Source organism: Procambarus clarkii, chromosome 89 (genome assembly GCF_040958095.1).
Source record: "Procambarus clarkii isolate CNS0578487 chromosome 89, FALCON_Pclarkii_2.0, whole genome shotgun sequence".
Classification (NCBI taxonomy): Eukaryota; Metazoa; Arthropoda; class Malacostraca; order Decapoda; family Cambaridae; genus Procambarus; species Procambarus clarkii.
In genome coordinates, this window is record NC_091238.1 from 10,102,097 (window position 1) to 10,130,007 (window position 27,911).

Below are 27,911 nucleotides of genomic sequence, written 5' to 3' on the forward strand. Positions count from 1 at the left end.
CTTTCGAGTATTTTAGTTTGTCAATGTTCTTCCTAATTATGTCACATGTTATGGTTATACTGTATTCCTAAATTCATTCTCTAAATATAATTTTTACATTATCATAAGATATGATAATTATAAGGTAATTATCAAAAGAAGGCATCAAATTGGCAAGACCTTGTAGCACCATATGATATGCATAGTACTTATCAGATGCCAAGTGCCAGGAAGCCCTCCCAGAAAATAATAATTTTCCCCTGAATATACCTGAAGGCGACCATCTCAGAAATGGCCTTTAAGAGGACTGGGTGCCTGAATTGTCAAAGGTCCCCACATTTGTCCTGATGATTTTGTGCAGCTAGATTTTGAATTATAGTAATTTTTAGTATTTATCTTACCAGTATATACAGTGTGGAAGGAGGGTCTTATTCAAAAAAAGAAATGCAATAAATATGCAGCAATTACTTGGAGCCTTATATGACCCTTGACAGCTACCAGCTGTATAATAGAAACCTGCAATGAATGGATTAAGGATAAATAAAAAATATGACATGTAATCATTATTATTTTATTTTATGAATCATTCAGTTTCACTTTCTTCAAGTGACATGGTGATATTCTTTAGATGGGCCTCAACTTAATAAAACCACTGGAAATAATTTCTTAACTAAATAATTATATGTAGCTAAAAGAATCAGCTATTTTAGTACTGTACTGTATATACAAATGCTATTCACTAAGAAGCTAAAATTTATGAACAAAATACTTTAAGATTCTAGTACTTTTCGATATTTCATCTTAAATATAGCAAAGACATCAATTCAATATTATCAGTGACTTTGTTCTCTGCTCCATTAAGTAAACTTATTTTAAAATGAACTTTCATTTTTACAGTAATACAGTAATATCTAAGTAATATAAGTTTATTCCCATTTAGTGGTTTTGTCAAAATAATCACCATCAGGAGCATTATAATCTTTGACTGGAGGAGTTTGAACAGGACCCTTTACTTTAAATGGAAGCAGTGTTTGGTCCAACTGTATCGCCTCAAACCATAAATCTTCAGATTCAAGCCGAAGTTCCTGTGGAAACAAACATACAAGTCATACATAAAACAATATAATTTGTGGTACTTATACTAAAGATAATAAGCGATTAATACTTTATTGTAATACAGCACAGAGGCACCTCCGAAATTTGGATCATATTGTTCTGGACTAACCCAGAATCACAATAAATTCATATTTCTGATTCATTGCTTTTTCTTGTGTACTTATCTACAAAATTTCTGTCCGTCTGTAAGGATTCAGCTTTTAGCCTTTTTCCTGTAGGCTTTTAATGACTTACAAGGGCCTGGTGTAACTTAGGTGCAGAGCTAACCAAAACTACTAGCTACAGAGAGCCACCAAGTGGCCCCCTTCAGAAAAGAAGCTTAAACAGGTGGACCTCCGACACCCTATAGGAAGGTAAACCAACTCCTCCTCTACTTGAAGGAATGAGAAATGGAAAAAAGAGGACCCCAGACACTCTCTTTCGAAGGAAATGGTTTGCAAAAGTCCCTCTGCTGGCATCTACGCAGCAGAGTCCACAAACCTCTATATATACAGTGGTACCTCGGAATGCGAGTGTCCCTGTATGCGAGTTTTTCGGAAGACGAGCAAGATTTACTCCAAAAATATGTCTCGGAAGGCGAGGGTTACCTCGGGACGCGAGTTTGTTGATACGTGTACAGGCCGACTGGCGCGTGGTGGCATGGCGATCGCGCCTCAGTTTACCAGTGTCTCGTGTCCAGTGACTATCCCACCTGAATTCTTCACAAGGATTTACAGTTTTTTATCGTTTTTTTGGCCATTTGAGCATAAAAGTTGTCATTATATATCTTGCCATGGGTCTCAAGAAAGCCATTGGTAAGGTTCAACCTAAGAAAATAGCTGTGAGTAGAGGCAGTAGAGGATGTCCCTTCTTGATTAAGAAAATGTGTGAAGTATGGGAAGAACTGCAAAGTTTTGTTGAAAAAACTCACCCAGATAAAGCTGTAGCAGGCCGTTGCATTGACCTTTTAAATGATAATGTGATGTCTTACTACAGACAAGTGTTAAAATGTAGGGAAAAACAAGTGTTATTAGATAAATTCTTAGTAAAACAAGCAAGTCTTAGTGGTATGCAGGCAAAATGTGCCAGAGTGTGCATACCAGTGAAGTCCTCACTGCCTGATGTGATAATGGAAGGGGACTCCCCTTCCAAACAGTAACTCCTCTCTTCCTCCCACCTCCTCACCATCTTCCATACGCCTACAGCATTCAACAGCAAGGTAAGTAATAACTTGAACATAGTTTTGTAGGTTTATTTAGATGAATTAGGTATAAAAATTTAGTTTGATGTGGGGTTTTTGGGGTAGTCAGGAACGGATTAATTCATTTTCCTTTATTTCTTATGGGGAAATTAGCTTCGGAATGCGAGTTTTCGGAATACGAGGCGTCTCCAGGAACCAATTAAACTCTTAAACTGAGGTATGCCTGTATATATATATACAATGGGGCCTCGACTTACGATGCTAATCCGTTCCCAGAGACGGATCGTAAGTCGAAGCGATTTTTCCCACAAGAAATAAAGGGATTTGAATTAATCCGTTCCCCACCCTCCAAAATATTAACATACAAATACATTTTGTACTGAATACAATGTTTTTTCTAACTACAATACAATACCTAAGTTTATCTTACCTTTATGGAGGACTCTTGATGGCATATGGAAGATGGTGATGAGGGAGGAGGAGAGTTGTTGCTGTTTGGAAGGGGAGTCCCCTTCCATTATCACATCAGGCAGTGATGTTTTCTCTGGGGTAGTCTCTCTCTCCTATGTTTTGCCTGAATACCACTAGGACCTGGTTGTGGTTCAGTGCTTGTTTGTCTCACTGCAAATTTATCAAGAGACATTTGTTTTTCCCTTCGTTTTAACATTTGTCTGTAATGATGCATCACTTTAGTACCCATAATGTCCTTTTTCTTAGCCAGTATGGTGGATATCATTGACTGAGATTTGTTGTACTGCCTAGCCAGTCCAACAACCAGCACACCATCTTCATATTTACGAATGATCTCTTGTTTCTGCTCTATGGTCATCCTTACATGGGATCTCATATGCTGAACCTTACCACTTACTTTCCTAGGACTCATGGCATGATATATAATAATTACTCTAATGTTCAAAATGCAAAAAATCCTCACAAAAGCGAAATTTCTTATAGGCGCGATCGTCACTAAGCGGGCAGCTGTAGTAAACTGAGGCAGATCGGCTGCATGACCGGGAACCATGCGCTCAGTCGACCCGAACGTGTATCAACAAATATCGTAAGTCGACGACACCATCGGATGTCAAGTCGCATTTTTCGATGAAATTTACATCGTAACTCCAAATTATCCTAAGTAGGGGTAATTGTAAGTCGAGGTGCCACTGTATATATAAAAAAAAAACAGCGTTGAATGTAATGAAACGCCATTTTCTGGGTGAGACCCGGAGGCTCCCCGGAGCTTTTACCAGGCTGATATGGTAATGTCAGACTTTGGTATCAGTCATGTGTATGGAGTTCTAGGCCCTACCGGGGACCACGGCCAGAACCTGGCCCCCTCAGAGAGGCAAGGGGAGCAATGGCCTATAGAAACCCCCATGTGGTTGGAAGCATTCTATGTCTGCCATCGACCAGGTCAAGCATCCAGAAAGGTAAGCATTCCAAAACAAACCCCTATTCTGGTTAAAATTGCTACCTAAAGCCGAACTAGTGGATAGAACTCCCCAATAGAAAACAAGCAAACTAGTATGACGTCACACGTCACCGTGCCGCTGTCTGCGCAGCTCCCCCCCTCCCCGGGAGGGGGAAGGGGGGAACCTGTCGCACATCCGTAGCAGGTCATTTGCATGTGCCTGTTCATTTAGGCTACTTCCTGGTATTCTTTCTGATATTACTGTATTAGACAGGTGCTTCCATTTCAGGTGCCGTAGGTTGAAGTCCCCAAGCAGGATGATGTTCGGAGCTGGATTTGTGAGGTTTTCCAAGCAGTGTTCTATTTTCATTAGTTGATCTTTAAACTGCTGAGGGTTTGCCTCCGGTGACTTATATACAAGGACAATAACTACACTTAGAACTGATCTACACTGATCTATTTTGGTTATCAGCACTTCCACCATATCATTTGAGGTGTTTAGCAGCTCAGTACAGATGAGTGTGTCTTTGATGTAGAGGCTGACCCCACCCTGAAGCTGGTGTTTCCTATCACATCTGAAAAGATTGTACTCTGAGATCCATATTTCACCATCATGGTAGTCCTTTGTGTGGGTTTCTGTTAGGGCTGCAAACACTGCATTTGCCTCATGAAGGGAGACCATCTATAAAGTGAACTTTGTTGGATTTGCGTGTTTTTATACCCTGGATGTTGGCAAATATAAATGATGTTATCGTGTTAGTGGTAGTGCTGGAAGCCTTACTTGGTGTTAATATCTGAGGCTCTGGTAAGGCCACTGTGTTTGCATCCAGGGTGTGTTGTTTTGGAAGTGATTCATCCAGTTTTGGTAGTAGGACGGGTGTTGTGTGGTGTAGTACCTGTGTGCTTGTTGATAATTTGTATTCCAGTCTTGTGGGTATCTCCCTTCCCCTCTGTAATCCTGTAGTGGTTCCATCTGACTGTTCCTCTCTCTTATATTTACTACTCTGTTTTTGCCTTCCTCTAAAAAATTTCCAGTAGTGTCATATTGATCTTCCCGTCTATAACGCTGTGTACCTCTCACGTGGAATTCCAGACACTGAAGATTGTAGCATTTTTTGTCCCTAATTGAAAAATGACATAATTAAGGGTGGAAGTATCTACACCCTGTTCCAAAATGGCATGTACCCCTCTCCAACATGTTCCTGCATTTTCGAGGATGCAGAAAATGGCATTTTGCTCCTAATTTTCCATATTTGCATGTTCCTTTAGCGTAGAATTTGCAAATGTGTTCCGGTTTTGCGTTTTTCAAGGTATTTATATCTGTGACTGTCTTGTCTACCTCTTTATTGGAGCCATCTCCGTTTTTCGTCCCTATTCCTTCATCTATGCACTCTGTTTCACTGTTGCTCTCATTGTTTATATTACCTGGCTCTGCAATATTGCTGTTATTTTGTACCACAATAGCCTCTTCCTCCACACTACTGCTGCGGTTCTCTAAACTATCTGTTCCTGAGTTTTGGTCGTTATCCAATGTTGTCTTTTCCCAGTCCGCATATATCACTAGTAGCTTGTCTGTGAATGATAATCTCTGTGACTCGGGTAGTCTGCCCACTGGCAGACTCTTACAACACGGCTGGAGGAACAGGCTCAATGCCCCGTCACTACCCCGGAAGGGCAAGTCCCCGAGACTGCCCGAGTCTCAACACCATCAAACCCCGCCCCGATCCTACAGACGGTAAGAAACCGGATGCTGGCAGGAAGGGGGGATCAGGGGAAAGACAAGGGGGCGTGGAAGTAACCAAAGCAACCAACACCCCCAAGTCCCAACATGAACCAAATCGGGGCAGCCCCAGGGCTCCCGGGGAGCAAACAACGAGAACGTTGCCACCACCAAGGCTCAAAGTGCAACGCCCCTGCTGCCCGCACCTGCTTAGTCAGCACAACTGGGTAACCGAGCCACAACAAGCAACGAAACTCGCAGGACTCGGGGTCGAAGGTGTCACCGACCCTACAGGCAGCAGAAGGAGGCAAAACAGAGGGTCACCCAGAGACAAGGGGTGAGCAATCCTCAAACTCGCTGGAAGCGAGGGGGAACTCTAGGGTCACATCCATCGGACCCGCGCGCCCCCAGGGGTTTCCCAGGGTCCCGAGCGTTTACTGTAAGAGGACTCGCGCTCAGGTAATCCCAGGCAGGGTACTGCTAACCGGCGCCCAAAGCTACCAAACAACTTTCTGGCGCCCAAAGCTACCAAACAACTTTCTAAGAGCTGAACCCCTGGGACGTGTACACTCACGGGGACCTAGCAGGGGGTACTACCAGAAAATACTCAGAACACACAAGGGACACAAGGGGCAAGAACGAAGGCAGACCCCCCACCAGGTAGATAAACAAAAAGAAAAAGAAAACCCCGCAAGAGGACAGCGTGCCCAAGCGGAACAGAGCCGGCTGCCATGATTGGTAAAGACAAGCTGCACAGTACCCTGCGCCCCACGTGTGCAAAACTGCCCCTTACCCTAAGGCGAACAAGGAAGACAAAACACCCGAGCACACAAAGAGCGGCCGAAAACCAAGCAGTAAACGGCCTAGCAGGGGCAGGACCCAAGGAACTTGTGGAAGGTGGCCCCAAGCCCCAAGGGCAGTACTTACAGGGCACCTAGGGAAGGGAACCCTAGGCGCATGCAGCCCGAGTACTGGAGACTCACACCCGGCTCACGCACCACCTAGAAGACAGACACCACACTCTAGGTACAGTGCTGAAACAACTACTGGAGCCAGAGCACATAACCGGTGCCTATAGCATCAGCCGAAGAACTGATGGGTGGATAGCCGGCGTGGGAGGTCTGGGGCTTCCCCTTCCCCCTCCCGGGGAGGGGTGAGCTGCGCAGACAGTGGCACGGTGACGTGTGATATCATACTAGTTTGCTCGTTTTCTATTGGGAAGTTCTATCCACTAGTTCGGCTTTAGGTAGCAATTTTAACCAGAATAGGGGTTTGTTTTGGAATGTTTACCTTTCAGGATGCTTGACCCGGTCGATGGCAGACATAGAATGCTTCCAACCACATGGGGGTTTCTATAGGCCATTGCTTCCCTTGCCTCTCTGAGAGGGCCAGGTTCTGGCCGTGATCCCCGGTAGGCCGTAGAACTCCATACACATGACTGATACCAAAGTCTGACATTAGCATATCAGCCTGGTAAAAGCTCCCAGAAAAATGAATGTAATGAAACTCCAAGTTTTGGGTGAGCCTTGTTGGCTCCTCCCTGAAGCTACAATGCAGATATAATGACAAACTACTAGGTGCCATCAGTTGCAGAGTTCTTTTAGGCCTACCAGGGACCACAAGCCTTGAACCTGTCTTCCTCCAATGAGGCATGGAGAGCAGTGGCACTATGACAAAATTGGTAGTAAATTCTAATGTTGTCTGCCAGCATCAGGAAGCACCCACAAAGTCAGTGAAACAAAACAGATCACTGCTGTTAACAAATAATATTAAAAGCTCAAAATTAGTAAAGGACCTTCCCCAAATTGTAAACAAACGATTGAAAATTCATGAAACTTGGTACTAGTTCATTCGCCGCACCTCACCTCACCTCATTCAGGAGGAAGGAGGCAAACCAGGTCAGCCAGCTGCTCCACCTTCAGTTCTATGATAATGGGAAAAGCCATCCCTGATTCCCTTTGGAAGGGTGTGTGTCAAGGAGCCATCGGGGCTCACCCAGAAACTTTACGGCCTCACTTTTGAGGATGTAAGTCGCATTTTTCAACCAGGCAGTGGTCTGTTTTGATTCGCCTGCCTTTCTGGGTGCCTTCTCTGATCGATGGCAAGATGACATACTTTACATGTAACGCATTCATGGGCCATTGCTCTCTGCGCCTCTCCGAGACAGCCAGGTTCCGGCTCGTGGTCCCCGGTAGGCATACAAAGAACTCTGCCACTGATGACACTAAAGTAGTATGGTACTTGATCAGTAAGATAGCGTCAGGGAGCCGACGGGGTTCCCCACAGCAAACTATATGGTTTACCTAAATATAATATTCTTAATACTTACAATTTTCACCAAAAAACACACACACAAAAAAAAAAAAGAGATGACCATGATGAACTACCAAATGGGTCTCAGTTCTTATCCACATGGAGGCAGGGGAAATAAAATTTATCTAAAACATAACTGAGAGCCCGATGCATTGTACTTGTAAGATTTAAAGTCAATCTCTTCCTAACCATGTCTGAGACTCCAATATAAACTACGAACAGTACTTAACAAAGGGACTTGTCTTGGTTTTCTACATACAGTACCTCTAAGGCTCGATCTCTGGAGGAAGTAATACGTTCAATCATGGTGACTTCAGTCAAATGTTGCTGGTACTTGTAATTTGCCCACTTTTTACTCAATAAAACACGTTCCTCTTCAATCTTCTCTGTTATGGGACCTGCAGGTCTCTTGCGAATCCTGTGAAATACAATTATTGCTCTGAAGAATGTCAACTAATGTAAAATAAGCACATTGCATTATCCATAAAAGTACTACAAAAACAGAGTACTGTATCCTTCAATATGCAATTAGTCAATATTTATTTAATTGCTTTCATCTAACCCAGCATATATTTGTAATCAATTGCTATTTGCTTTAATAACTCATCTGATGAGCCTAAAAGACAAGGAAACAGAGTTCTTACCTTTTTACTAGATGATATTATCCTCTTTTGGCTCATGTTAAACAATTATGTATATGTATACACAGTACTGTACTGTTGAAATCAAGTACTGTATATAAACTAAATATAAGTAGTACAGCACAGTATATAAAATTTAAGAATGCAGCTAAAGTTATGTTTCAAATCAGTTGGTCAACTGATTTATCTACAAATAATATTCTCAATACAATTGTGCTGTGCAGTGTAAGTGTTAGCACAGAAAGTACACAACCCAAAGGTCCCCAGTTCCATTCCTGCAGCAGGATGAAGACATTTGGGCACATTTCCTTACATCTGATGCCTATGATCACCTTGTTGTAAATATATACACTGTACTAAGGAATTAGGCAACAATCACCCCCCCCCCACACCACCAACTGATACCTCACCCCATCACTGACATGACCCTGACCAGTGACACCATTTGCAACCACTGTCAACACCTCAACCACTGACACTGCCTCCCCTAACATCCTCCTCCGTAGATACACTGGGTAAGTCTGAAATAAAATGCTACTCTAACATTATAATTAGTAACATGTATTTCATCACAACCTCTAACAATACATTTCCTATTCGGCATACAGCTAGTTGGAAGCCCGACAGATGTTCTTAGTGTTTTCCAAGAACATTCTAGAGGAATGGTGATGAGATTGTGCAATATACAGGTATTCAAGGTGTGGCTAGGAGTTATCTTGGTGAAAGTCAATAAAAACAATACTAGGTCCTCCCCCCCCACCCCCCTTAACATTGTTTCCCTTGTGCTAGCTAGTGCTTCTTGGGGGATAGTCTAGTAAATTTTGGCTTATGTATCATCTTGCGCCCAAAACTCGAACTGCCATCGAAGCCTCGGTGCCCAGTTGCAACCAGTCAAGCAAGGGAAAAATTCACCACTGCCATATCCAGGGTTGAGTAAAATATATCCCAAGTATTAAGGGTAAAGAAATGACATATTGGTAAAATAAGTGTCATTGCCTGTCGTAGCAAACAACTCAAGTATGCATGCAGCAGTAATGTGATGGCGAAATGAACTTGAGCATTTGTGCACAGCACTGATGCATCGGCCCAAGGTCACATTCCAAGGAACTGCAAAAAACCAGCGTTGAATGTAATGAAACGCCATTTTCTGTGTAGAGCCCCGGAGGCTTTCTGGAGCTATTGGACTGATAGTAGCTAATATTAGTACGGGGCTTCAGTCATAAGTTGTCATGCCTACTGGGGACCACTAGCCAGAACATGGTCCCCTCAGATGGAGCAAGGGAGCAATGGCCTATGAAACTCTCATGTATGCCATTGACCAAAGTGTCATCAGTGTCATCGTCATCACACTGTATGCCTTTTCCCCCCCTCTCTCCTCTGGCCATATATCAGTATGATATATGGCAGTTTAGCTTGACTAGGCCTAGACAGGTTCATTTGGGGCAAGCAGGCACATTACATAGGCCACCACCAGAAGAAAATCCCCTAAATTTTAGTAGGAAACAGATCTTCAGACTATACACATAGTTTATAATTTTGTACTATATAGTATTTGTATTAGATTTGTATTTGTTATATTAGATAATATTTCTTTAGTTTTTACTGTAATGAATTATTCTAACATAATTCTTGGTTGTTCCATATAATACAGATCACAGGACCCTCATTCCCTGCCACAGTCCCTCCCAACTCTTCCCTCTCTCCTGACACCACCTACCCCGAAACCAGCCACCCCAACACCTCCCATACCCCTGTACCTTGAGCCACTGCTGTACGGGATTAATGCTTTATGGTCTAATGCCTCTCTATAGTACAGTATCTGGTAAAATCTCTGGTTTTCCTCATTTTTGTCCTGATATGGTGAAATTGACAAACTCATCCAGACTTGATTTAGGCCCTATGCCTGTCTATGGTATCCGGCAAAATCTCTAGTTATCCGAATTGCTATTCAGATATGGCAAAAGTTAGGCAAAAAATATCCGTCTGCGATATTTGCCAGATAACTTAAATGTTTGGAAAAGTTTGTTTCATACATTGTTATAAAACTACCCTACTTCGGTGAAAATACACTTACTCCATTTCCTGAAGAATAGTACGTGGGACTTCAAGTTCATCAAGTGGCTTTAGCTGCCCAGCATTCTTCTCTAACCGGCGAATTGCCTTCTCAATTTTCTTTTTTTTGCGTTCTTCTCTTTGACGAAGTATCTGGGGATCCAGCTTTTTCTTTTTCTTTAGGGGTTCAGCTCTGCAAATTGAAATGAGCATTTAGCTTTCAAGTATATTTTAGGAATAAGATGTCAAAATAGTTTTATACTGTATATATACATCCTATAAATTGTCCACAATGGTCAAAGAATATATATACTGTAGAGTATACAGCATTTAGTAATGTAACTCAGTGACTACAGATAATATGCAATGGAAATATTACAAGTAAATATGAGATGATTGATGAAATGAAAAGGCATATAGTGAATAATTACAAAGCTTTCAAATAGTGTCATTGAAAGTGTTTAATACACTGATTCAATACGAGTCAACATGCCCCTCATCCACACATCTTGAGGAAAACTAAGAAATGAAGTAGAGGTAAAAATTAATAAAACATATGGATTGAAGGGTTAAATTACTGGATAATATCACATACTGTTAAACAACTCAATCCTCGAATCCAAGATAACAATAATAATCCTTCCTAGGGATCCACATACTACTTTTACCTTACACCACTGCACCTGTAGTTGGACTTACTCTACGTCATATTCTCAAGTGAGTGAATGAGATGGGTGGCTGGCATGGAACCCAGCTGTGACCAGGACTGCCAGCTAGTGGCAGTCATGAGTGTTATGGCTGGCGTGTTAACCCCTCGGCAACAATCATTTGTTTTGTTTCCTCAGGGTTACTAGTTTCCTTTTATGTAGTTGCTTGTTTCAATGTGCTTATACTTTCTGGTAGGTCCCTTGTCAGTTTTGAGCTGATATATGATCCCTAAGCTGCCCTCGCTTCATAAAACAGCCAGATTCTGGTCCGGGATCCCGGTACACTCTGGTGGATCTCAGATTCCTTAAGGCTCAAGGAGCTACTGAGCGGGGGCCCTTACAGAAATATACTACAATAAATAACCTCACAAATGTAAAACAATTATAAGTATTTGTGTTCAGCACATCACCAACCACTCACAGCATGCAAATAAAAATGAGCATAAATAATAGCATGAACAGCACAGGAACCAGCTAAGAATTAGCCCATGATGGAACCCGCCGGAAACCATGTCAGGCTACCAAGAACCCAAAACAGGGCAGCCAGGAAAAGCCAGATTCCCCAGCCAGCAGATGAAGTAAAAACAAGAGAGACAATGGAGAAAACCCACAGAGAAACAAGGACTACAGACAGCAATAGAATGGGCAGAACCCACAGGAAGGAACATGAAAGAAAACTAACAAGGGGCTAATGCTGGTAGAAGCCACCAGAGGGGGAATGACGAAAAGGCTCCCCTCCCCCACCTGTCTATTGGAGGTGCAAAGGGTGATGGGAATAAGCATCAGACATACCATAAAGACCCCTGCCTGCAGACATGCAAACTGGAAAGAAGCTCCAGTCATCAAAGTAAGTCTAAACACAGAACCACAACTGCCAAAGAGGCCAATCAGGCGCAGTGGCATAAATCAAAGGAGCCAGAAGCAGACAAAGGAAAGAATCAGAGAAGGTAAGTGAGAATGCCCCAACAAAAAAAGGGTATGGTCCTGAAAACTAAAAAAGGACAGACCAAGGAGCAGCCCACAGAACCAGAAAACAAACCAAGAGATTGCCCACAAGGCCAAGAGAAAAGGAAAAAGATTAAGTGAGAAGGCACAGAAATGAATAGGGATGCAACCTAAGATGATGAAAATGAATCGCAGAGCCAGAGAAACCAACAAAGTGAAGGAAAAGAACAGAAACCCACTAAAAGCTGCAGGAAAACCAAACCTCAAGCATCCCTACACATAAGGGGCAAAACTGGCCGACCCCTCACAGTGTTCAAGAGAGAACTGGATTAGCACCTCCAAAGGATACCTGATCAACCAGGCTGTGACTCATACATCAGGCTGCGAGCAGCCGCGTCCAACAGCCTGGTTGATCAGTCCGGCAACCAGGAGGCCTGGTCGACGACCGGGCCGCGGGGACGCTAAGCCCCGGAAGCACCTCAAGGTAACCTCAAGGTACGGTAAGGTATCCCACCAACTCTCAAAGACTGAATGGAGCTGTAGGGGATAGGCCAATCCTCAAATCCACATTAAGAAAGAAAGGGAAGGACTGAAAGTCAACCACCCCCAACCCTTAGGCCACAGGCCAGACCCCAATGCAAAATATCGTCAAGAGGTGATCTGCAAGAAAAGGCAGCATCAAACATCTACCCCACGAGGGAAAAGTGGAGACTGAACCCCAGAAGACCACCTCCAGGATGACAGAACTTAACCAGAAAAACCCATGGTAGAAGGCCACCAAGATATAAACAGTGAGCAGCTACTGCCAAAAGGACAAACAGGGAAGAGGGGGGGGAGGGAGACACCAGGGAAAGGAACCAAGTCCAAGTCATAACTAAATATGGGTAAAGACAGCCCATCAGCAAGCCAACTGAGCCACAGAGAACCAAGTACTGTATAGCCAGTGGAGCCCTGATCACAGAAACAGTAATGCTGAACCCACCAAATCCTGGAACCTGAAAAGGGCAAGAGGTAAGAAACAAGGTGTGAGCAGCGCACTGTGAAACAAGCCCATAAACCCTTGCACTACACTTCAAGTAAGAAAAACCTTGAAAAAGCCTCACAGAGGAGTCAAAATCCTGTGCACTACCCAGAATGAGGTACCTTCCACAGAAAAATGGTCTCTCAGGGACAGCCACCTGAACCCACCAGGAAAGATAACGCTGTCAGTGAATGGGCAACACCAGTGAACACCAATGAAAGAAGGCAAATTCTAGACATGCTGTTTGAGGTGAGTTTTTCTGAGTCCACACAAGAAATGACGCATACAAATACACGAATGGGAAGTAAATACTAAAATATGGAACAAATACACAAGCAAATGGGCTCCCAACATTACAGTCTAAAGGATGACCTTCACTTATCTAGGAAAAATACAGAACCCGAGCCATCTGAAGCCACAGGGGAGCACAGTTCATTTCACAACACCAAACTCACAACTGAGCCACCAGCTCTCAATGCTGTCACCTAATGGTGGGAAGGTGGAACTACAGTAGTGAAGCTACCTAACTGCTGAGTGTCTTGTTGTCTGTTTTGTTTACTTTGCTTTACTCCTGTCTATTTTGTCTTGCTCTACCTTTCTGGTGGCTGTTGTTCTTTGATTATGAGGGTCTAGCATCCCCCCGTGCCTTGTGTTTCTGTGCGGGGACAAGGTTTTATCTTCTGGTTTCTAATAGGCTCTTATTGACTCACAAGGTGCAATTTGATAGGTGTGGAGCTATCCAGAGTGGTTAGCTGAAAGCCAATAAATTTCTGCTGATATTGTACCTATATTTTGATTTCTTATGAATAAGATTAAGTGTAAAAAATACTGTATTCTCATTTACAAGTACTGTACTGTAGTAATACAGCTGGCAGTAACATTTTGCATGATAACATTTTAAATTATGCAAAACAAAATTAAATAAAATCTGCAAGTTATGAAGCATTAAGCTACAATGACCATACAGTACTCTAGTTGAGCTCATCAACTTACCCAACAACTTGTGTGAGCCTGAAATACAGAGGTGCTGCAGCTGTTGAGATGTACCGCTCTCCATTTTGTGTAGTCAAAAAAAATCTGAAATATTTTTAACCAATTATCAGTTCTGTTCTACCTTAAAATATTTTAATCAGTATATTATGTACTAACAAAAATGCACCATACAATAGACAAATTAAAACCAGTACAGTACATCAGTAGCTCAACAACTGCCTTGCATACAGACTCCACTTGAATGGACTTCATTTTCAGGAATCTCCGGGTAGACCAGCATGGATCCATTCTACTTGGAAACTCTGAGTAAGGATTTGATCTGGTTGGGAACTACAGGAAAAATATCAGGAAGAGAAAAACATTCCAGCCAAGCATGGTTCCATTTGGTTGACCATGACCATGTCAGAAGTACAGTGTCAAGCTAATTTGTATTTGTAATGCTTGTTACTAGGGTGAGACACACACATAGTATGGTAGGACTGGGAGGTGCTGCAGGAGAGAAATGGATATGGTCATTGTTTTCTGGGTTGGTGGTGGTGGGCTAGATGAGCTCATGCACCAGGGTCATAGATGATGTGGGAGAAAGGATGTTGCGCAGTGCTGCAACATCAACAACAAATTTGTGAAATATTTGAGATTCGTGCATAGCAGATAGAATATACCAATGGTAAAGGTATGTCTGAAACGTTCTGCGTATTAGTGGCTTTAGGCAATAGTACTCACCTGTAATTTCCTAATCTATGAATCTTACAAATCTTGTATCCTATGTATGTGCTTTTGATTAAATAATTAATATTATTATATTATAACATTATTATGTTTATTATTATTTTATTTATATAATAAAATTATTACTGAAGCTAGTAGAGCCAATCTTGCCGCTTGCCGGACCTCAGAGTTGTACGTGATGATGCTGGAGATGTGTAGTGTAGTGTTACTACAGCGGACACCTGTGGCTCATACCCCACACCTTAAATGGTAGTAATGTATCTCTACGTCATATAAGGAAGTATGCGTCTCACCTGGAGGTGGAGGGTAACACACACCGCAGGAGCATCATGACCGAGGCATGACCCGGGCGGGACAACAACAACACCGGAGGCGTTCTTGTAGCACATCGTCCTCCCGCCGGTCGTTCCTTTACACACTAGTCTTGTTGGATTTTAATATTCAACAGTTTTGGCATTTGCGGCTTCGGCGGGTAGGCTGTTCCACGGGTTTATAACCATCTGGATGAAAAAGCCTCTCCTATTTGTTGTCCTTTTTTGTGGCTTATTAAGCTTGAAACCTTTAATATTATTGTTCCTTGTTTTGTCACATCGAACTTTTTCAAGAAATTGTATGCATCGACATCCTCCAATTTGTTCAGTATTTTAAAAGTTTGGATGAAATCCGCCCTTTCATTGGTTTCTCACTTAGACTAGGCAGCTAAAACTGCGTGTGATAAGCCTGAAATTGAGTTGGAGATGGACACTCCAATATCTGTTGTAAAAGCCGCAATATTTCAGGAAATTATGGAAGACAGAAGAGCAGTTACTTCAAGTTCAAGTTTGTTTATTGAGATAAGCAATAAATACATCTCAAAGGGATAGAGTAGCTTAGGCTATTTCTACCCCCTTCTACTTCAAGTCCCTCAAGGGGCGCACAAATGCAGTGAGTACAAATAGAGAAATAACATTACAAGAATCAGAAGAGCAGTTACAGACACACAAAGGCCACAAAACACCAGTATAAATTAAGAGCTATGATATGTTTAGAACAGAGAATTATATATAAAGGCAGGATAAAACATCCACTAGACAATGTGACATTGTAATTTGACAAGATTAGACTGGCATATCGATATCTATGGCAGGTGGCTGCAGGTAATGAATCCCCCAATGGTGAACATAACAATTGTAAACTATGGGAACAAGAGCTGGGACATACTCTCCATCACCATGCATGTGATTGCCCTGTTATCAATTATTACAGACCAAATGGTGGAACGACCTTTCCAATTATGTCAAAGACTGCCCCTCTCTCAACTAGTTTAAGAGAAAACTAAGTACTATCTAATCAACTCCATGTACCCTACCTTACCTCCAAAATGTCAACCTATGTCTTACTATTATCAAACATTAAGATAATTAATAATTAATGATTGTCCTGTAATAATTAATGATTAACCTATAATAATTAATGATTAACTTGTAATAATTAATGACTAACTTGTAAAACGGCTGATATCTGTCATATATAAATTTAAATATAATTGTAATCCGTCTGTTTATTTAGTTAGATTTATTATCTGCTGTTCTGTTACAATTTCTGCTGTTCCATGCAACATGGAATTATTGTATTTCTTTTCTACCTCAGTTCAATTTCATGCTTTTGATATCAGTTTTAGGTCTTCGTTTTTATTTTTTTTTCCTCGCATCTAGCCCGAAACGCTGTGTGTATGGCTTTAGGCATAGTTTTGTATTTTGTATGTATGTACTTTTACCTTAAATATTTTTATTTATTTATTGGTACTTATTTATTATTTATTTATTCACTGGTACGTACAAAACGTCCCAGTGTACGTACGATCAGTTTTTTGTTTTATTGACAAGCTTAGGTATAGACAGCAATGTGTTGCTACCCTATTCTATATGAAAGATTACACAGTGTAGATCAAAAACTAGCTATAAATTCATCTAATATCCCCATCTCACAGGATGGTTAGTCATATATGGAGTCAGGAGAGAGAAATGTAAGGCTGATCTATTAGCCCCCACTAGCAAACTCTGGGTATAGCAGAATGTCTTCCAATATTCCTGACTGTATGAAATAATTACAGAGCTCAAAGTACCTCATACGATTTATGATGAGAACTCAATATAGAGTAAATAACATCAATACAAATATTTTGTAATTATAATCTGTATTAATATATTTTTATTGTCTAGTTCTCCCGTATATACTTATTCTTAATTTGCATAATTTCCTAATTTGCAGCAGACTTGCTCTTATATCAATGATGCTTAAAAATTAATATTGTAGATAAATAAAGTAGTTTACATTACAATTATTTGTTAATACTGTTATACAGATTGTAGTTACTATATTATGATATAAATATTTCGATATTTATAGTATAATTATACAATGGTTTTATATTAACGATGCTTGATCATCATCGTTTTAAACGAACAAAATATTACAATTAAGAAATGTTTGTTAATATCTTCAGAAATATGATGGTCATTATAAAGGACATACGAGTCGGGTAATTTGAGAGTAGTTCAGGTGTGAACTGGTCATTGTTAGCGGGGATGGGTTGTGTGGGGGAGGGGTGGGGAGCGGCCTGGGGGTGACGTAGCTGCCATGGCCGGCTTGCTCCAGCCTGTTTCAACTCTCTCCTGGAAGGCTGCCCCCTCTCGCCGCCAGTGAGAGGGGTAGCTCTCTGCATCAAGATTCCACCAAGTTACCCAACATGCCCACTTCTCCCTTGCCCTTGCTATTTTATCAAATTAAACCTATATATTATTGCTTACTATACATTGGCTGATAGTATAGCTGTCGTCTAACCTACACATACTCACCTAGTTAGTCACATATAAGCCTGTTTATATAAATTACACATATGCATATACATTATATATATATATATATATATATATATATATATATATATATATATATACATATATATATATATACATATATATATATATACATATATATATATATATATATATATATATATATATATATATATATATATATATATATATATATATATATATATATATATATATGCCTACTATACAGCCTATATAGGCCTGCTTCATAGCCCAAATAGGTCTGCTGTATAGCCTATTTAGGCCTACTGTACAGCTTATATAGGCTACCTTAATCATGTTGCAGACAATAACAATAACGGGGCTAACACCCGACCCCAAGCATCGGAAAATAGCGACGCTTTAGTCCCAACACACCCTAAGCAATATAACAACAAAGGAATTAAAAAAAAAGAAGTCCACTTATGGATAACACCAAACAACCTTAGATTATGACCGTATTAAAGACCATGACTAAACAAGCCTAGCTACGTATAAATATAGGAGTACAATTCAAAATACAGAAACAATTTATGTAGCCTACACTATTTAGACTTGAAGTGCTACACTAGACTATATAAATGGCTACGTTTCTGCATCATATACACACTGAACCTTTCTCCTGAAGCCCACATCAAAGGGTATCGTCAGCGGCATATGCGAGGCTAGCTAATTTGTGTTAGGAATAATTTAGAACCTTGTACACCACGTAAGACCAATCCTAGAGTATGGCGCCAGCATGGAGTCCATATCTTGTGAACCATAACTTGAAGCTGAAGGTTCAAAGATATGCCACTAGATTAGTCCCAGAACTAAAAGGTATGAAACAAATTATTTAACGCGGATGGTACTCGCACGAAGGGACACAGGTGGAAACTGAGTACCCAAATGAGCCACAGAGATATTAGAAAGAACTTTTTCAGTGCCAGAGTAGTTAATAAATGGAATGCATTAGGAAGTGATGTGGTGGAGGCAGACGCCATACACAGTTTTAAATGTAGATATGATAGAACCCAATAAGCTCAGGCTGTACACCAGTTAATTGACATCTGAGAGGCGGGACCAGAGAGCAGAGCTCAACCCCCGCAAGCACAACTAGGTGAATACACATACATACACACACACACACTAAACTATAACCCAATTTTCGAACAGGAAGATCCTGTGTAATAGATCCACTTAATTTTTATGGCAGAGCTACACAAATTGTACAGGAAAAAGCAAAATGGTTGGGTTGATGAAACGGGTTTATCTGGAACTAAATAAGGTTTTTGACCGAGTACAACACAGGAGGTTGTTCTGGAAACTGGAACATGCTGGAGATGGCAGGCAAACTGCTGATACATCTTTTCCGACAAAGACGAGGGTCGTAACTAGAGGAAGGAAGGAATTATCAGAAGCGCCAAGCCATTAGAGGAAATGAATCTGACTGGAGAAGTGTTACTAGTGAAAGGCCACTAGTTTTCCAATCATAAGTGGAGTACCACTTTCTTTGTTTCAACCATTCTAACATTTATTCCTTAAATGTTAGAATGTAACATTTAATTTAATTAATATAATTTCCTTGTCAATCTTTGATTTGGTTCCTTATCAAAATAAGGGTCCCAGTACTACAGTCGGGTTCGTTCTCGACGCACAAGCGCGAATTCCTGGTTCGAATCCCGGGCGAGACAGAAATGGTTCGGCACATTTCCTTTCACCTAATGCTCCTGTTCACCTAACTGCAAGAAGGTACCCAGGAGTTAGTCAGCTTCTTGTGGGGGTTGCATCCTGCGTGGGGTCAGTAATTCGACCTTAGATGGGAGGGGGAGGACCTAGATGAAAGCCTAATGTGTATGAAGACATTCTGGCTTCTGTCCCCCGACACAATGAAATATTATTAAAATCTTTAGTGAAGTCCATGTACGTTACATCTACTCTAAGTCCTTTGTCTGAATTGCTAGTTACCGTCATACAAAAAATGTAAGCAGGCTGATGAGACAAGGTTTATTTTTTAACAAAACCATGTTGCGTTGATTTTACTATATTGTGGACTGTGAGGTGATGAATGATTCCCTCCATGAGCTTGCATATATGAGGTCAGGCTGATAGGTCGATAGTTTTCTGCAGTTTTCGAAGATAGTAGTGACATTTACATATCTCAAATCTAGAACTTTCCCTTGGTCCCCCTAAAAACCCGACTTGCAAAATAGACACTAGTAATGTTGTAACATCCATTATAAATAACATTATTAATGCATAGAGCAAGAGTTGGAGTCATTTTTTATGGATACCATTTCACATGGGGTGTTGTCCAGTATGATGACACAGACAAGGCAACTAAACCTGAATGTGATAAGCCTGAAATTGACTTGGAAATGGGCACTCCAATATCTGCTGTAAAAGCCGCAATATTTCAGGAAAATAGGGAAGACAGAAGAGCAGTTACTGACACACAAAGGCCAGAAAACACGAGTATAAAGATCTATGATATGAACATAACAATTGTGAACTATGGGAACAAGAGCTGGGACATACTCTCCACTTCATATTAACTTAGTCCAGAGATTTTCTGAAAACGTGTTTCATTGGTAGGCACAGTTCATCGGCCACTTCCTGTACGATTTTGAATTGAATTCCATCCACACTGGCAGGTTTTTTGATTCCTTTAGTTTATCAGTGCTCTTCCAGGTTGTTTAGCATGTTTTGGGAATCTCGCTTAATTCATTCTCTTGCCCTGCTTCAAGCATTTATACTGGGATGTTGTTAGTCTAATGTGAAAACGATGTTAAGTATACAGTGTTGAATACTATTCAAATATATTTAATCAAATAAAAATACAACGCAATTTCTAAGATATTAAGATCAAAGAAGAAATTGTTGGAGGTGGCCATGGCGGAGGGAGGCGGTGATGAGGTGACTGTTGGTGGTGGTGGTGGAGAGGTGACTGTTGGTGGTGGTGGTGGAGAGGTGACTGTTGGTGGTGGTGGTGGAGAGGTGACTGTTGGTGGTGATGGTGGAGAGGTGACTGTTGGTGGTGATGGTGGAGAGGTGACTGTTGGTGGTGATGGTGGAGAGGTGACTGTTGGTGGTGATGGTGGAGAGGTGACTGTTGGTGGTGATGGTGGAGAGGTGACTGTTGGTAGTAGTGGTGGAGAGGTGACTGTTGGTAGTAGTGGTGGAGAGGTGACTGTTGGTAGTGGTGGTGGAGAGGTGACTGTTGGTAGTGGTGGTGGAGAGGTGACTGTTGGTAGTAGTGGTGGAGAGGTGACTGTTGGTAGTGGTGGTGGAGAGGTGACTGTTGGTAGTGGTGGTGGAGAGGTGACTGTTGGTAGTGGTGGTGGAGAGGTGACTGTTGGTGGTGGTGGTGGTGGAGAGGTGACTGTTGGTGGTGGTGGTGGTGGAGAGGTGACTGTTGGTGGTGGTGGTGGTGGAGAGGTGACTGTTGGTGGTGGAGAGGTGACTGTTGGTGGTGGTGGTGGAGAGGTGACTGTTGGTGGTGATGGTGGAGAGGTGACTGTTGGTGGTGATGGTGGAGAGGTGACTGTTGGTGGTGATGGTGGAGAGGTGACTGTTGGTGGTGATGGTGGAGAGGTGACTGTTGGTGGTGATGGTGGAGAGGTGACTGTTGGTGGTGGTGGTGGAGAGGTGACTGTTGGTGGTGATGGTGGAGAGGTGACTGTTGGTGGTGGTGGTGGAGAGGTGACTGTTGGTGGTGGTGGTGGAGAGGTGACTGTTGGTGGTGGTGGTGGAGAGGTGACTGTTGGTGGTGATGATGAGGTGACTGTTGGTGGTGGTGATGAGGCGACTGTTGATGGTGGTGGAGAGGTGACTGTTGATGGTGGTGGAGAGGTGACTGTTGGTGGTGGTGGAGAGGGAAGCATTAAGGTACCCTCGGGTGGAGAAGGGAGAGAGAGAGGCAGCAGCTGGTGGCAGAGAGGAGAGCGGAGGCCGCCGCCACAGGTCCGGCCTCTCCAGCAGCCGAGCGCTAACTGAAAATGGTTCAGTTCCAACATTTCCTTTGTGTTTCTCTCTTATTTCTTTCTCTGCCTCATGCGCCCAGTCTTAATTTTAAGTTAGTATGTTTCTTTGACGGAGTAGATAATATATTTCCGAGCAAGTAAGAAGACAATTAGTGAAACCTTTTTGTGCCGTTGTAGTTTTTAGTAGTGTTGAGGGTTTTAGGAAGAGTTAGGGTGGAGGAAGCTTTTAGATGGTAGCCATATTGTGTCGATAGTGTCAATAAAAATAATAGTGATTTTCTTGAATTTTACTGTGTATGTAGTGAGGCTTCTGGCCTACAAGTATGGACAAAACCTCCAATAGACGCTCCTCATAGCAATGGCAGCATCTAGAAAATTACAAGGTAAGGGAAAGGTCCTTAAATTTCTCTTTTAGTAGACAAGGTAGGAAATGAAAGCCTGTTTACAAAGTGTAAACACGACAACTTCATTGTGAAAATTACGAGAGTTTACCCTCTGAAAAGACCATTGTCGACCGTGTAGTAAGGAATATGAAATGAGGAAGTAAAGGAGAAAATGTGGGTAGCGTGAAGGTAGCGGTGAGTTGAGAGAAGAGCGGAGAAGTTAGTGTTGGGGAGAGTCGGTGGCCTCTCACTCCAACACTCGCTACTCTCACCCTCTACAGTGCCACAGCCTCGACCTCACACTCACAACATGAGGAGTAAGTGTGTAGTGTGCACCTTGTTGAGGCACGCCTCCACCTTGGCAGACAAGAGGCAAATATAAGCCTAGTCTACTTAATTGTGTCTTGACTATGTTTAACCTGCCCCAGTTGTGTTTCACTAGGCCCAGGCTATACCTCAACATACTGGTAGTGACTGGAAAATGTTTGAACATAACGAGTGATACAAAGTAAACGCGAGTGATAAGTGGTGAAGGAGATTATCATGTGGTGAGACACAAGAAATGGTGGACCACAAAGTGATGTACAACTGTGTTTTGTTAATACATATTTGATTGATGAATTTTGTCATGTTGAAAAAATGACCATAATTACCTACTAGAAAGTGCACAGTTTAAACTGAGTGGTGTTACTATAATAACAGTTTGCAAGATAAACTTTTGAACAGGAGTTTGTAATGATGTTTGTGGTTGGTGAAGGTTGGCCTAGGTGAAGTTTTCTGTGATTGAATGGAAAATCAGAATTACAGCCTCATTTGACAAGTAATGCGTGTTACCCCGACAAACTAGAGAACATGTGTATGCAAATCATAGTAAGGCAAAACAATGTTACCTTAATGAGGGCCGTGAAAGTTGACTTATTGTCAGTATTTGTGAACAATTGGTGGAAAGTTACTGAACAACACTTACATATATAGTTCAGAAAGTGGCAGAAAAGTTTGTAACTGTAGTTGAAGATTGTATTCGAAAAATTACCATCTGAGGTTTAAAGCTGATAATATGATGTTAAAAGAAAAAAAATATGAAAATTATAAGCTTCTTATGTGTAATTAGTTGAATGTCAGTCTTACTTGATACCTGATGGTTCAAGAGGTTGGAGTAGGGTTTAAGACCTGAGAAAAGTCTGACCTGTCTAACCTAACCAATTTTAGCCTAACCAAATTTAACCTAACCAATTTTAACCTAACCTAACCAATTTTAACCTAACCTAACCTAACTAAACCAAAGCAAACCAACTTTTGTTGCTAATTTGAGTACTGACAGGTTTTGGATCATAGAACTTCTACATGCTCAATAATCATACCGGCTTAATGCTTTCTCCTGATAAATTACCCTATATGTAATAACTATGGAAATTATTACATATACTGTATCTTGACATTTCAAAAGGTGTTAGTGGTGGACCTTGTTTACCGTGATTCTCTTCAATTTGTATTACTGTATTATGCCATGCAAATGATGGACCTGGTTTACTGTGGTTGTCTTCAGTTTGTATTATTAAGCTGTGCAAGTGATGGACCTGCTTGATATCTGCTTGATGGGGTTCTGGGAGTACTTCTACTCCCCAAGCCCTGCCTTGTGAGAGCTTGGTCCACCAGGCTGTTGCTTGGAGCGGCCCGCAGGCCCACATACCTACCACAGCCTGGTTGGCTTGGCACTTTTTTTAGAAAACATTCTAGTCTTCTTTTGTAGATGTCCACGATTGTTCCGGCAATATTTCTTATAGTCGCTGATAGGACGTTGAACAACTGCGGACCTCTGATGTTTATACGGTGTTCTCTGATTGTGCCTATGACACCTTTGCTCTTCACTGGTTCTATTCTGCATTTTCTTCCATATCGTTCACTCCAGTACATTGTAATTTACTGTGTAGATTTGGGACCTGTCCCTCCAATATTTTCCATGTGTTTATTATTTGGTATCTCTCTCGTCTCCTTTCTTGTGAGTACATTTGGAGAGCTTTGAGACGATCCCAATAATTTAGGTGCTTTATCGCGTCTATGTGTGCCGTATGTGTTCTCTGTATTCCCTCTATTTCAACAATCTCTCCTGCTCTGAAGGGGAAAGTGAGTACCGTGCAGTACTCAAGATGGGACAGCACAAGTGATTTGAAAAGTACAACCATTGTGATGGGGTCCCTGGATTTGAGAGTTCTTGTAATCCATCCTATCATTTTTGTGACTGCCACATTTTTTGCTTGGTTATGCTTCCTAAACTTTAGGTCGTCGGACATCATTATTCCCAAATCCTTGACATGCTTTTTTCCTACTATGGGTAGATTCGATTGTGTTTTGTACCCTGTATTATGTTTCAGATCCTCATTTTTGTCATACCTGAGTACCTGGAATTTATCACTGTTAATTAAACATCATGTTATTTTCTGCTGCCCAGTCAAAAACTGTGTTAATATCTGCTTGTAGTTTTTCAATGTCTTCAGCAGAGGTAATTTTCATGCTGATTTTTGTGTCATCTGTAAAGGATGATACAAAGTTGTGACTTGTATTTTTGTCTGTATTTGATAAGAATAAGGAAAAGCAGTGATGCAAAAACTCTACCTTGAGGTACAGAGCTTTTAACTATGCTTGGACTCGATTTTATTTGATAGACTATTACTCTTTGTATTCTGTTTGACAGGAAATTGAGTATCCAGTGTCCTACTTTACCAGTTATTCCCATTGACCTCATTTTGTGTGCTATCACTCCATGGTCACATTTATCGAATGTCTTTGCAAAGTCTGCGTATATAACATCATCAATTTTGCTTTTCTTCTAAAGCTTCTGTGATTTTGTCATAGTGGTTGAGTAACTGTGACAGACAGGGGTTTGGTTTACTGTGATTGTCTTCAGTTTGTCTTATTAAACCATGTCAGTGGTGGACCTGGTTTACTGTGATTGTCTTCAGTTTGTATTATTAAGCTGTCTTCAGTTTGCATTATTAGGTCTAAATTCATCTAAGGGTTAAAGCAAAACTAAAGGCTAATGGAGGTAAAAATTCTCAGCTATACGTTGCTTCAAGAATATTGAAAGAATGAGCAGTCCCAAGCAGTCTCGATGATATGAAGGAAATATTGGTTGGTAGTTGGAGCAAGTTGGAGAATATAAAATAGAACACTGGCAATGGCACAAGCTTGACACAGATTAGAATTGCAAAAAGAGTTAGGCAACATATGAAACTTGTACTTACATGCATCATCATGGATTTAATCAGAAAATCCACTAGGACGGGGCACAAACCTAAGACCCCAGCATTGCCAGTTGCATACTCTACCACTGGACCACCGCTGACTTGTAAAAGTCATTCAACCAGATTTCTACTGAAATCACAGGAAGTCTGGAACAAGTTTTTACGTATGACCCACAAACATTCGGAAAGAAGGGCAAAGTGGTCCTACACCTTACGCCAAAACTTCAGAAACTCACAGATATCACATTACTGTAACGTAATATATATCCTGTGAGTTCAGTAGAAATCCAGTTGTATGACTTTTACAATTCAGCGGTGGTATGCGACTGGCAATACTGGGGTCTTAGGTTTGTGCCCACTTATATATAGTAGTGGTGGATTTTCTCATTGATATATATCATGTTAATGCGATTTTGTGTTTCAGGGATTTAAAATAAACTAAACAGACAATTTCTTCAAAAGGTCAGATGTAACACAAACAATGAGCAGTGGTTTCAAGCTCCTCAAGCCACACAGGAGAGCTCAGGAAGACATGATCACTACTTACAAATTCTCAGAGGAATTGACAGGGCAGATAAAGGTAAACTGTTTAACTCAGGTGGTACACGAACATGGGGACACAGGTGGAAACTGAGTACCCAAATGAGTCACAGGGATATGAGAAAGAACTTTTTCAGTGTCAGAGTAGTTATCAGAGGGAATGCATTAGGCAGTATGATGTGGTGGCGGCAGACTCCATACACAGTTTCAAATGTAGATATGATAGAGCCCAGTAGGCTCTGGAATTTGTACACCAGTTGATTGACAGTTGAGAGGCAGGACCAAAGAGCCAGAGTCCAACCCCCACAATCACAACTAGGAGAGTACAGAAGACAGAAGAATTAAGGGAGACATGATCACACCTATAAAATTATCAGAAGAATTGAATGGGTAGATAAAGAAAAACTATTTAGCACAGGTGTTATGTGAACACAGGATCAAAGGTGGAAACTTAGTACCCAAACTTTTTCAGTGTGAAGGAAGTTAAAAAATATAACTTTCTCAATGTGAAGGTAGTCAATAAATAGAATGCAGTAGGAAGTGATGTGGTGGAGGCAGATGCCATACACAGTTTTAAATGTAGATATGATAGAGCTCAATAAGCTCAGGAGTTTGTACACCAGTTAATTGACAGTTGAGAGGTGGGACCAAAGAGCCAAAGCTCAACCCCCGCAAGCTCAGCTCAAGAGTAGATGTGTATTTAAGATAAATTTGCACCTTGTATATTCATTCCTTACCTGAAAATGTTCCAGAGTGTAATGACATGTTGTAGAAAATACTGTATACCCTTCAATAATCATTAGAGTTTCTTTACCATAAATTTAGGTAAATTAATTGCTCCTCTTAATCCCAAGAATAAGAAAATAGAAACATGGAAAGCTTATACTATAAGATCAATAACGCCAGCAATGCGGTCATATTTAACGAAATACCCTGTGTATATGCAGGCGATGAGTCACAATAACGTGGCTGAAGTATGTTGACCAGACCACACACTAGAAGTTTAAGGGACGACCAACTGTTGTCGTCCAAGTTGTCGTCCCTTCAACTTCTAGTGTGTGGTCTGGTCAACACTAGACCACACTGGTGTATGTGTATACTGTATATATTTACAGTATACACATACACACACACACTAGTACTGTATATACATATATATACTAGTATATATATGTATATACAGTATATATCTACCTCTGGCTGGAAGAAAGGGACCCTTGACCTCAAAGGATTAGTATACACATAATGCATTAGAGGGAATGTTTAGGTCCCCTCCAATACAGTTTCTGTGTGCTTTTCTCCTATCACCCCGTTCCATTTGTGTTTTGTTGTGCTTTATTAGATATTTAAAGGTTACAAGCTATGCATTGGTTAATACAATGAGTGCTTGAAGGTTATGGATCTCTTGAAGCTCCTCCGCTTCCGAACAGGAACTGAGGACGCAGCAGGTGTTTCCCCTCTGGATCGCCACACTGAGGTGCTCAAACAAGAAATTGGCAGCCCTTGGGTCTCTGGTGATGTTGATGAGCCTGGAACCCAATTCTTTGAGAAATCCCAAGGCACTTCTTCTTCAGGGGGCCAAGCGTCTCAGATGCTATGGAAACGAAGGTGTATTGACCTTCCAATTGCCTATACAGTATTTGTTCAACAGAGCAATTGTTGTTAAATATGCACATGGGGAATAATCTGAATGAAGCGAACATACAAGTCATAAATACTCATACTTCGCCTAAGTAAAACAGAAACAAGTAACACTTAGTGGGCCATCAAGAGGCTTAGGGCCTGTGCAGGAATATCCCTAAAAAAAAGCACGAAGTGTATGTAGATGTCAGCGAGGGTGGATACACACGTGTAGTCCCACACTAGCTGTCTGCCCCTTTTCCGGGGGTATATTGTGATGCCATCTAGGTGATGTGCAGGGTATTTTGTGTTTTGGTCCCATAGGATGTGAGGTTCTCTCTCTGCTGGGCACTGAGCTGAGACAAGGTTCCGCTTGATGATGTCATTAACCTTGTTGTGTCTTGCAGGCCAGCCCTTAGAGCTTTAGCAGTGCAACCCATATATATACTGTATATATTCTATGTGTAATATAAATATATATATACAGTATATATATTCAATATTG

At 41.3% G+C, this 27,911-nt stretch overlaps 2 protein-coding genes across 9 annotated transcripts in view; one reads left to right on the plus strand and one right to left on the minus strand.

Annotated features, from left to right (window-relative positions):
• Nucleotides 1-534: 534 nt before the first annotated feature.
• On the minus strand, nt 535-15,238 carry mRpL40 (mitochondrial ribosomal protein L40). The gene is made up of 5 exons (XM_045767133.2): nt 15,098-15,238; nt 14,076-14,159; nt 10,432-10,602; nt 7,981-8,134; nt 535-1,064 (listed from the first exon to the last, which is right to left on the minus strand). The coding sequence occupies exons 1-5, from the start codon at nt 15,133-15,135 to the stop codon at nt 906-908; spliced, it is 606 nt and encodes a 201-aa protein (XP_045623089.2). The 5' UTR covers nt 15,136-15,238; the 3' UTR covers nt 535-905.
• A 6,591-nt stretch (nt 15,239-21,829) lies between these two features.
• Not3 (CCR4-associated factor Not3) overlaps nt 21,830-27,911 on the plus strand; it is a 107,749-nt gene continuing 101,667 nt past the window's right edge. For 4 of the 8 annotated variants that reach the window (XM_045767125.2, XM_069317966.1, XM_045767127.2 and 1 more), the window contains exon 1: nt 21,831-22,004. In XM_045767125.2, the coding sequence (XP_045623081.1) occupies nt 21,980-22,004 (25 nt within the window). In that variant the 5' untranslated portion in view covers nt 21,831-21,979. Of the gene's footprint in view, nt 22,005-22,172; nt 22,322-27,911 lie in introns of those variants that run through there. The other 4 variants (XM_045767122.2, XM_045767126.2, XM_045767123.2 and 1 more) reach the window with 2 other exon arrangements.

What these genes read in the sequence shown, in the direction of transcription:
- mRpL40 (XM_045767133.2), bottom strand. Translation starts at nt 15,135, where the DNA reads ATGATGCTCCTGCGGTGTGTGTTACCCTCCACCTCCAG. An exon ending in AGGCTCACACAAGTTGTTGG is followed by an intron (nt 10,603 to 14,075) that starts GTAAGTTGATGA and finishes TTCAATTTGCAG; the next exon opens with AGCTGAACCCCTAAAGAAAA. An exon ending in CCAGAGATCGAGCCTTAGAG is followed by an intron (nt 1,065 to 7,980) that starts GTACTGTATGTA and finishes TTGTTTCCACAG; the next exon opens with GAACTTCGGCTTGAATCTGA.